Genomic DNA, 11,408 nt, shown 5'->3' on the forward strand with positions numbered 1-11,408 from the left:
ACATTGGAAAACATTCGCTTTACATTTGAAAGGGTAGCTCTGTAGAATCCAAATATGCCAAGTGGGCCACATAAATGCATCTAGCTGACCATATATTTGATGTCTCAGCTGCAGGGAAACGTTTGTTTTAAAACTGTTCTAGTGTTTTTTGAAAACGTCCACTCAATGTGTAGTGGTAGTCAAAAAAGCTAACAGAATGCTAGGAACCATTAGAAAACAGAGAGATGATATGATAGAAAATATCATAAGACCACTACACCGGACCCCCGCTAGAATGTGGGGTTTTGGATCCTTGTGCAGTCCCGTGTTAACGCGGGGACCACGTTACCATGGATTCCAATGAAGGTAATTAAGTTTGGGATCCATGCGCAGTCCCACAGAATTCGCGCTATAAAGACGCGCGTTCTAGCGAGGGTCTGCTGTATATAAATCCATGCTATGCCCATTCCTTGAATACTGCATGCAGCTCTGGTTGCCCCACCTCAAAAAAGATATATTAGAAATGGAAAAGATACAAAGAAGGGCAACAAAAATGATTGGGGTGAGAAGAGAGTAAAAAGACTGGGATTGTTCATCTTGGACAAGTGATGACTAAGGGAGGATATATAAATCCTGATCGGTGTGGAGAAAGTGAATAAGGAAGTGTTATTTACCCCTTCAAATAACACAAGAACCAGAGGTCCCTTCCCCTTCATTGGGCTCCTCCAGGCTTGGCTGGCAGAACTGGTTAGACTGTGGTGGAGTCTCAAACAGGTCCTGGCTTGTGGCATTGCTGCCTCCCCCCGCCACATCTCCCCCCTTCTCCTCGTCACTGTTCACAGTGGAGGTCTCTGTTTTGGGCTCCTGTGAGGTATCCATAGTGGTTTGTAGGGTGTTGGTGGGGTCTCCGCCAAGTATGGCAGGTAGCTCATAAAAGCAGCAGGTCTGTGGCTCAGCACCAGATCATTTGTTGGCCTCCCTGATGATGTGGTATACCAGCCACAGTCCCTTTGCTTTCATGCGGCATTGCTGCTGATCCCTGTCGTACCCCTTTGCTTGCATCCCCTGTGCCATCTATTTGTAGATGATCATGTTTCTACAGCTCGTCCGTAGCTGTGCTATCTAATCCAGGCAGAAGTGCTTCTAGTGTGTGGAGCCAGCATGGTCTGTTGGGCAGTTGAACACATCAAGGGCGAGCAGCTAAGGTGGGCAATCAGGAAAAGGCATTTCAAAAATATGCAGAGGGTTTTAAAATGGGGAGGCTTTTGCCATTTACAATTGTGACCAAAGCAGTCACTGTTGCAGGGAATGGGGCACTGTGGGGCAGCTGATGGAGGACTGTTTGGGTTGACACAGGTTGTGCAGTGTCTGCACTCACACTGCATCAACCTTAGTAGGTCGACTATGGCTCCACGCTGTTCAGGGAGGTGGTGTTACTCATTGCCATAACAGGGCACTTATCTTGGCGAGAGACAAATTTGAGTATAAACTCATGCACACTGAGGCTGATGCACAGGGACTTACATCAACCTAACTTTGTAGTGTAGACCAGGCCTTAAGTTTTGTAAAGTTTGAATCACATTTAACTTATCTCTTAAATTCTCTGCATTTAGCTTCCTCTTCATCTTTGGAATGAAGGGCTACCTCTCTGTTTCGCTGTATTTAGTTAATCAGATAGAATTCAGTCTCTTCTTTTGTGATGTTTTATCCTCAATACCTTGTACAAATAAGCGGCTCAGTATAATACCATATAACAAGAAAGACCAATGTAAATGCTGGCAAGAAGCGGTGGTTAAGATTCATTTAATTTCCAAATATTCATATTTGTGCATCTTAAATTAGCCTAATCTTTGTACTACGATTACTGAGTTAGACAACATAGACCCCCATCTGCCTCAATTTCATTCAAAAATCTGTTTAAATACCAAATTGTTTTAACCAATTGTTTTTTCCCCTCCACCCCATTCACTGTAGAGAAAAATCAGAGAAACGGTGCCTAAATCCAGCAACACCTTCTTCAGTTACCAGCAGTGGAGTGGCAAGGGTCCCTCCTACCACTCATGTAGGGCCTATCCAGAGTATTCGTGGCAACCATGCTGCAGGTAAATAAGCAATATAAAGAACAGTGCACCATCTTAAGCTATAAGGTATAGGATGGATATGTTCTCACACAACAGCAAGCTCATAGCTTTACTGCCCCAACCTCAAATTAAAACTGAATTGCTTTATTTGTGTCAGTCCTTTGTGATCATGTTCTTCCAAAACTTAGTTGTTTGCATGAGGAATCTTGTTTCTGGTGATATTTGAGTGAAACAAACATACAATTATCATTCCATGATTTGCATATGAAGAGCTGTTTGAGCTGTTGAGTAACCATTACTTTTCTGGACTCCTGCTCCTCAGGCCAATGTGAATCCCCACTAGCCTGAAGCATCTTTGTGTATTAAGGGTCAGAGTATAGCGGGAGACACATTCATAAACTGCAGTATTGTACCAGGCTTTTGTCATCTAGATGAAAATTTTGCAAATAGTTTTCATATTTTCTAACTGATTTATCACGCATACTTTATCCCTAGAGCTGCGTGTAGATGTGGATCAGCCAGCCCACCCGCTTCCCCGAGAAGGTAGTTCCTCTGAGTACTCAAGTTCCTCTTCCAGCCCCATGGGGATCCAGACCAGGGAAGAGAGCTCAGATAGTGCTGAGGAGAATGAGAGACGTAAGGAAAACCAAGCAAAGCTTATTTTTGTGTTGATCTGTCCTGTCCAGTGAAGCAGCTGTATTTATAGATCTTTCTGTCTCTAGGTTTAGAGATTCACTTGGACAGTTCAGAAAAGGAGAAGCCAGTGATGTTACTAAATCATTTCACTTCGAGCTCCGCCAGACCCACAGCCCAGGTTCTACCAGTGCAGAATGATGCAGGCTCCAATCCTTCTGGGCACCATATCTTGCCAATGCAAATGATGACAGCAGCCTCCAACCACATCAGCCCTATTCGAATGCTAAATGCGATGCACAAGTCAGAGCGAAATACAGACGTGAAGCTACTTTCCTCTTCTGTGCATTCACTTTTGTCTCTAGAAGAAAGAAATAAAGCTTCACCTGGACCTAGAAGCAGCATTAAAATGGACAAGAGCTTTGGAAATACAGTGGCTGATGTGATGCCCACATCGTCTCCCCATCAGCCCCTGCAAGTACTTTCAGGAGTTCCTGAAAACAGTTCTTCGTCTTCTGTTAACTATGGTCCTCGAACCAAAGTTGTACATGCTTCAACTCTGGACAGAGTGATAAAAACAACTCAACAGACATCATTAATAGCGGAAGCAAGTACTGCTGCCACTGTAACATCCAGCACAGTCTTCCATATGGCACGTCCACCCATGAAGCTCCTGGTATCTTCTTCTGTTCCTACGGATTCTGCCACTGCTGGACAAACTTCCTGCTCCAGCAATATGCAAATAAGTGTCTCTCCTGCAATAATCAATCCCCGGACTGCTCTATATACAGCCAACACCAAAGTTGCCTTTTCTGCAATGAGCAGTATGCCAGTGGCTCCGATGCCAGGCAGCTTCTGTGCAAACAGTAACACTGCCTCTTCCAGCAGCCACCCATCCACATCATTTGCAAACATGGCAAATTTGCCCAGTTGTCCTGCCCCCAGTTCTAGCCCCACACTTTCGTCTGTTGCTGAGAACAATTTCTATAGCAGCAGCAGTAGTAGTGGATCTGCAGGGAGTATCCCAGTACCAAATCAGAATCATCATCACCACCACCACCACCAGCAGCAGCAGCAACCGCCTGGGTGTATGGTGTGTAGTTCCTGTGGGTGTAGTGGGAACTGTGGTTCAGGCGGTATGACTGTCAGTTATGCTAACTATTTCCAGCACCCATTTTCAGGTTCCTCAATGTTTACCTTTCCATTTCTACCCTTCAATCCTTTATGTAGTAATGGCTACATCAACACGCAGCAGTACAACGGCAGCACGACTTTTCCAATGGTTCATTCTCCCTACAACAGTGGTTTAACACCAGACTCTGTAATGAGTGGGCAGTCCACGTTTGCAGTGCCCGCAATGCAGAACTTTATGGCAGGAACAGCAGGGGTGTATCAGGCACAAGGAATGATGGGAAACAGCAATGGTTCAAGCCACAAAAAAATTGGGAACCTTTCCTGTTACAACTGTGGGGCCAGTGGTCACCGAGCTCAGGATTGCAAACAGCCACCAATGGATTTCAATCGGCAAGGTAAGAAGCTGGTGGTGGTGCTGATGTGGGGCTGCTTAGTCTGTGTGCGAAACTGCGTGTTGATCTGAATGGGAGTTACCTATATGGGTGGGGATGTGACCGAAATCTAATGATGGTACCTTGTCTTTATATCAAGTTTTCATTTAATTACAGAAAAATATCATGTTGTAAGCCAGTGTCTTTGAAAAGAGAGAGACGCTATGGGCTAAATTCAAGAAGATTAAGTTGACTCCTGTGTGTATCCCATGTTCCCTGCTTTAGGGCATAAGTGCTGTTATAAGTCTTGTGTTGGCCCTCTGCATAGGAGAGAATTTCCTTTCGAGGGATGGAAGGGCTGAACTTCCATTGACTGATTGAAATAGTGTTGCGGCTGCTTATACTGTCTGTGAATTTGGCCCCTGAGCTGTTGTCTGTTTCTTATTTTGAAGGTTATCTTCAAAGTTCATACTTTTTTTTTTAAAAAGTACATAAGTAGAGTGCAACATCTGTAATGAAGTGTCTGCATCCTCTTGAAGGACTTGGCTTGTGGTTACTGAAAATGTGGGTTCCATGGCATGCATATATCTTCCAGTATTGTAGCAAAGGCACCTCCAAAAGAGATTTTAAATCCTTGGATCAGGACAGGGCACATTTGGGAGTGAACTGTTACTTTACCAAAAGCATGTTCAGGTCATACTTCTCTTTTCCTGAAGTTCTGTGTTTAAAATAATAGTGTGCGTAGTATAACTTTCCAGAATGACATGCAGACTTTTGGCTAGAACTAGCGATACTAAAGTGATACCTTGCCCACCTTGTTAATCTAAAATGTAATATCTTTTATTGAACCAACTTTTCTGGGTGAAAGGGACCAGCTTTTGAGCTTATATAGAGCTCGTTTTCAGGTGACCTAAAGATACGCTCGAAAACTTGTCTTTCACCAACAGAAGTTGGTCCAATAAAAGCTTTTACCTCACCCACCTTGTCTCTAATATCCTGGGACTGACACGGCTATGGCACTGCAAACAATATTTTAGGTTGTGCTTTGGGGCAGGGACTGTCTTTCTTTGTGTTTAGATGGTGCAGAGAATGTCATCAGAACTTAACCTTTTTTTTGAGTGAGAGAGAGAGAGAATAGGCAGAGTTTTCCAGCCGTGCTAAAAATATGAATAATTAGTGTTGTTTCTAGAACTTAGTATTTTGATAGTGGCAGATCAGAAAATCGTGGCACTGCCTCAGTCAATCCTAGGCCAATAGCAGACTTCTGAGGCTTTGTCTACATTAGCACTTTGGCTGACCAAAAGTTTGTTGGTCAGGGGTGTGGAAAAAACACCCCCCTGACCATCATAAGTTTCACCAACCAAAGCACCAGTGTGGACAGCGCTGTTGGCAGGAGACACTCTCCCGCCAACAGCTACCGCCACTCGTTGGGGGTGGTTTAATTATGACAGCGGGAGAGCTCTCTCCCATCGGCATAGAACGGCTACACAGGAGACCGTGCAGCTGCAGCAGTAAAGCTGTGCTGCTGTGAGGTCCGTAGTATAGACACAGGCTTAGTCTAAAAAACTAGAATGGTGCTGCTTAATGCAGGTTAAAGCTGCATTTTATCCGCTCCTTTAAAACCCCCCTGAATTACTGCCGTTTTGAATATCTTAAAACTTCTGCTGCCCCGAAGTTGCATCTTAGCCACAGCAGCATTCTGTGTTGTGCTGTGTTTTTATTCCCCGTTCCTCCTGCCTGCAGTAGACGTCTCCCTGTCAACTTCATAAGAGTGAGGTTGGCTGCTGCTTTTATTGTGTAAGGGGATGGATTGATTTAAATCAAAATGATTTAATCACTGATTTTAATTATGATTTACATCAGCAAGCAGGAAACTTGGATTAATATCATCAATCTTGTTTTGCATTTGTACTTCAGTTATTTTCCTAAAGATAAGCTGATCCTCATTGATTGGTATAATTTGGCACTTTTTTGTTAACCAGGAGGCTACATTACATCTATACACATTTATTTAAGCATATGTAGTTTAACATACATTTATTCACATGCTTAGTTATTTACATTTTTATGTAATTGTGAATGATTCATTCTTTATTATATAAAGGGAAAAGTAAGTTTATAAAAAAGCGCATTTAAAACTTTTTTTAACAAGTAGTAGTATCTGATTACTGCTGGGCATGAGGTCTTCAAGGTTTTAGAACCAGTAGATGTCATCCTCTCATACTTAGTTTTTACTCATATATTGGAAGAAGGAAACAAGTTTTCCTGCTTTTTCAGTTCTCAGTCGATCTCTTAACTTTGAATGAACAAGTTACTGAACTTAACTAGTTGAATAAACTGAAATGAATGAAAATATTCTCTCTGTGCCTGAGGCTACTGCTGTCAAAAGCTGGCTTAGCACTTCACCTAGAACCAGATTGTTGCTTAGTCAGTGACTTCCATCAGTTCAGTGGCTTGACTTTCTGTAAAACTTAGGGCGGCTCTACTCTACCACTTAAGTCAATCTAACTTACGTCTTTCAGGGGTGTGAAAAAGACCCCCCTGAGCAACACAAGTTACAGCGACCTAAGCACTGTCCACACTGGCGCTATGTTGGTGGGAGATGCTTTCCCGCCAACATAGCTTCTGCCTTTCGTCGAGATGGAGTAATTATGTCAACAGGAGAGCGCTCTCCCATCAGCATAGAGCGTCTTCACCAGATGCGCTACAATGGTGCAGCTGTGCCGATGTAGCACTTGTAGTGTAGACCTGCCCAAAGGTAGCAAACATGTAGTGCATTATTTAGTATTTAATTTTAAATGATTTTATAGATTATACTAAATTTAGACCTTAACATGGGTTATTTTTTAATCAATTTTAAATGGGTTTATTTTTTAAAAATCACATTTTTTTAAATTATAGCATTTTATAATGCTGTTGCATAATCTGTAAGAAGCAGATATTTAAAATGCTGTGAGAGATAACTGGTAAAAAAGGTGTGCATTGTTGACTTCCTTTCCCCCTTTCCCTCTTCTACAGGTACTTTTAGGCTGAAATATGCCCCTCCAGCTGAAAGTCTTGACTCCACAGACTGATACTTTCTCTGCCAAGAGAACACTGTAAGCCATGGAGATAAGGAATTTTAAATACAAAACTGAGAAGTCCATTGCTGTTAAGTTTTAATGAGTTTTTTAATCCAAAGGTGCTTTACTTTACTAGACTAGGTAGAAAATCTAGCGTAGGGGTGCATCAAACCCATTTTTGATCGCCAAAATTCAAGTTTAGATCTTGGGAGATGGAACTTGCCTAATACGTATCATGCGATTGATGCGCAGTGGATGGCAGGTGAAGCTGGCCAACTACATTTTCTGTTGCAAATGCAAAACAACCAACCACCCTACACACTTCTGCTGAAGAATGTTGCCATCTTTGGACCTTCTACAGTGAAAAGGATAACTCCAGGGCAACTACTACAATGTGATCTGAAGTGAGAGCTGGAGGTTGAAGGTATGAGCGGCTGTGTGCCAGCCAGTCTCTGAAACCCTGGGCTAAGTAAAATGGCTACTTTTTTTCAAAAGTAATCAGGCACTAATCTCTGGGATTTTTAAGGATTGCACTACAGAAGAATGTAAAACTATTCAGGCTTCTGCACTTTTAGCAGATAGTGTCACTCCGAGACCAGTGCAAGAGGCAAAGAAGTTCCAACCTTTAAACTTTGGCACCAGCAGGCTATGCGATTTACTACACAATAAAAATCTTAAATAATTCTCTCCTTTCCCTTCCAAAAGAACACACATGGCAGTTTCAATTCCTTCTGGAAACAACCTTACTCTCACTGTCGCCATTATTACTAGATAGAAGTGGGTTACTAGCAGTGAAATGAACTTATAGTTTTCCAAGGGTCCAAGTCCCAGAGACTCCAGGGCCATAAAGGCTTCACACAGAGGGTTTTTTTTATGTAATACATGAAACACCTTTTAAGTCCTGTTACTGTATATAGGTATCTTTCACAGAAACCTTACTACTCTGCTTTTGTAAATGAATTTTAAACCATCCTAAAAATAAACTCTGGCAGCAGAGTTAGCAAGCTGTTGCTTTACTTTATGTAATGAAACTCTGACTCGTACCCCAGGGCTTTTGCTACAGGAGTCAGAGGGGTAGAATTCAAACATGTAAAGGGTAGTCAACGTCATTATTTTAAAGACTCTGAAGGATTTACTGTCGGCCTCCTTTGTGGCAGTAGACTGCAGATTACTAATTTTGGTGTTAACTATCTAGCGTACATAATTTTGAGTTGGCAAGTTTAATTAAGAGTTAGGAGGAAGCCAAACAAAGCTCATGTTGCTGAATTGAAAAGGTCTTGTCCTGTCTTGCCCAAGGAATTCCACTTGCTGCAATGGGTGTGGCCTTTTTTTTTTTTTTAAATGGCCTGAAATTTAAAGTGATTCTTGTTTTCCAGATTAGAGTATGCAACTTTAATATCTGAGGCCTTGTTTATCTTGTGGGATTTTTTTACACCAGTATAGTTATACCAGTGCAAACCCAAAGGTAGATGTTCTACACCAGAATAAATAGCACTTGTATTGGTGCATCTTGCTCTGGTTTGAAAGCAAGGAAAGCCATACCAGCGCAAGACACTTTTTATGTGGGTGCAAAGCTCCTCAGGGTAGATCTGGCATTAGCTACTGAAGTGTTGGTTTAAGTAGCTAATGCAATAAATTGTCAGTCAAGATTTGAATGGCAAATGTTAGAAGTTAAATGTCTGGGCCATCTTTTAGTTCCATTTTCTCAAAACTGTCAGCCTCACCCGAAAGCAACAACAGGCCAGGACAATATGATAAATTAGTATTGATAAAGAGGCATTGTAACATGAGATGGCAAGACACCAAACTTGTCCCAGTTTTTCTTTGGAGGTCATACAGTTTTTTGGCGTCATGGAAACCAAAGCCTGAAGTTGTGTAACATTTGGTTTCTCAAAAATAACAAGATTTCTGTTGTTTATTTCTATGCAATGAAGAAACGCCATACTTCTGTATCCTCAGCTCCGTTCACACTACACAGTATTTATAGACAGTGTTGAAACAATTGTTTGCTATGTCTGTATTTTGAGGTGGTTACATATAATGGTCTCATGAGCAACTTTCAAATCTGCAACACTAACGTGATGAGAACTGACAATGCAATTTACTTTGCCTTAATGAGCTTGAAACAATAGTACAAAAAAAATGTCATACGATATTGTGTTAAAGGGAACTTGCAGTTTTCGCTTAAAATGTTTACTACAGGATTTTGATGGTCTCTCCAGTAGCCTGGAACATGTGCTGAAAGCCAAACTTCTACATTTTTTCACTTTTTTAAAACAAAAGAATATTTTAAAATTGAACTGTATTTAAACTATTTCAACACACATGCAAGTACTAAAAGCCGTCTCTCAAACTAGCAAAAACCAATAGCAAAAAAAATTCTTGTTTTTTATACCAGTTGCATTTTGTTTCATGGGCAAGGCTGGGAAGTATAGTCTTGTCTGTTTAATATTCACTACAAATCAAAAGGGTGTAACAAGGATTATTAAACTGAACTTTTATCCAGTTAGCTTCTTCAAAAATGGTTTCATTCCTGCATTCAGAATTCTTGTCTTCAAGAATGTTTCCTTTTTGTAAAGTTAAGGCTGATATTTCCTAGACTGATTAATGTGCACTTAACTATCTTTAAAAATTACCTTTTAAGTCTGATTTCAAATTCAAACTCAGAAAAGCCTGAGTAAATGGAAGGAAGTGGAGCTCAATGTAGATGTTTGAAGAGCCAGTACTGTTTATAGAGCTTTCCCTAAATCATCAACCTGAGTCGTGGCTTCTGATTTGCTAGTGTAATCTGTTACGTTTGTACCAAGAACCACCAACGTTGGTGAGCCTAAACAGAGCACTTTAATTATATAATCCATTTTAAAAGGCACAAGTCCATCTCTTTCCTCTCAAATTAGTCTGTCTAGAGTGACTGAAAGAACCAGCTCATAATACCATTTCTGTATGTCAAAATATGGAAAATAGACACAGACTAAGCTTTTTTTATTCATATCTTTGCCCTTCACAAACTAGATTGCACTCTAGAATAACTGACAGTTTTTAAAACGCAAAAGAGGGACAAACTCCTTGTCATTCTCTGCTTTTAATCTCAGCACTATAGGAATGTGGAAGAGGGTCATAACTTTAAGCTTCCTTACCAGCGGGAATCTATAGTGCAATTTCACAATAGTCTTTCTGATTTTAAAGTATTGGTGATGGAAGTGTTAGGAAGAGAATGAAACCAGAATTACCAACAAACTCCTCTGACAGTAGCAGTCCAATTTGAAATTAAGCATTAGAGGTTAGTTTGTGTGTCATTAACATTTGTCAGGAGGTTCAACAAGGAAGATTCATATCAGGAAGCAGGTATTAATAGGATTCCATAGTGATATCAGGTTTCATGTTATGTGAAACTTCCTAAACTGTGTATTAAACCTGACCAGTAAAAATTCAGCCAGAAAATAAGTGAAGGACTTCCTGAAATAGTATAAACCAACCACTGTTACCTCAGCTTGAGTTTCATGCCCTTTACTGCTTGTTCGTATTGACACTAAAATTTAGTTTATGGTGTTTGGCAGAGAAGCCACACTAATCCCACTCCCCCAAATGAAAATAGATTAGTTCTTGTAGTTTCACAATGGCATCAGTCCTACAGAACATGTATCAAAGGTCATTTACAGTTAAAGCCATGGATTTTGGGAGTGGTCTAGAATTCCTTTGTAAATCCAGTGGGTCCTATTTTGTTGGAAGTAAATGTACTTACCACTTGCAAGATTCTGGAAAACCATATTGCTGGTTGAGGCCAAAGGTAAGTTACTACAATACTAAAGAAATACAATACAAACTCTTGGGACTTTTTAAGTTCTTACACAAGTAAAAGATGCTTTGGTACAGAAACAAAGCAAATCCTATGTTTTGAAGTGTAGTTTAACAGCTTCTCTTGGATATAATTTTTCCACTAGGAATGAAGGAAACTCCTACTCCAATTTGAGCCATTTTCCTTATTTCAGTCAATTCTAGTATTAAAAATTGTGCATGTAACTTTATAAATATTTTTAAAATAGTTTTGTAAATATTTAATATTCAGCTAATTTGATTTTGAATTGTAAATGTCAAGTATTCTGGTATTGGAATTTTTATGTTTTATTATACTTTGTTAAAGGTAAAAT

The 11,408-nt window shown here is 40.5% G+C and overlaps 1 protein-coding gene across 1 annotated transcript in view; it reads left to right on the top strand.

The window, feature by feature from the left end:
* ZCCHC14 (zinc finger CCHC-type containing 14) overlaps positions 1-7,272 on the top strand; it is an 81,047-nt gene extending 73,775 nt beyond the window's left edge. The window contains exons 10-13 of the mRNA XM_065416886.1: positions 1,954-2,081; positions 2,556-2,696; positions 2,783-4,222; positions 7,217-7,272. Coding sequence (XP_065272958.1) covers positions 1,954-2,081; positions 2,556-2,696; positions 2,783-4,222; positions 7,217-7,272 — 1,765 coding nt within the window. The remainder of the gene's footprint in view (positions 1-1,953; positions 2,082-2,555; positions 2,697-2,782; positions 4,223-7,216) is intronic.
* Positions 7,273-11,408: the final 4,136 nt, after the last annotated feature.

This window comes from Emys orbicularis, chromosome 14 (assembly GCF_028017835.1).
Source record: "Emys orbicularis isolate rEmyOrb1 chromosome 14, rEmyOrb1.hap1, whole genome shotgun sequence".
NCBI classification, from domain to species: domain Eukaryota; kingdom Metazoa; phylum Chordata; order Testudines; family Emydidae; genus Emys; species Emys orbicularis.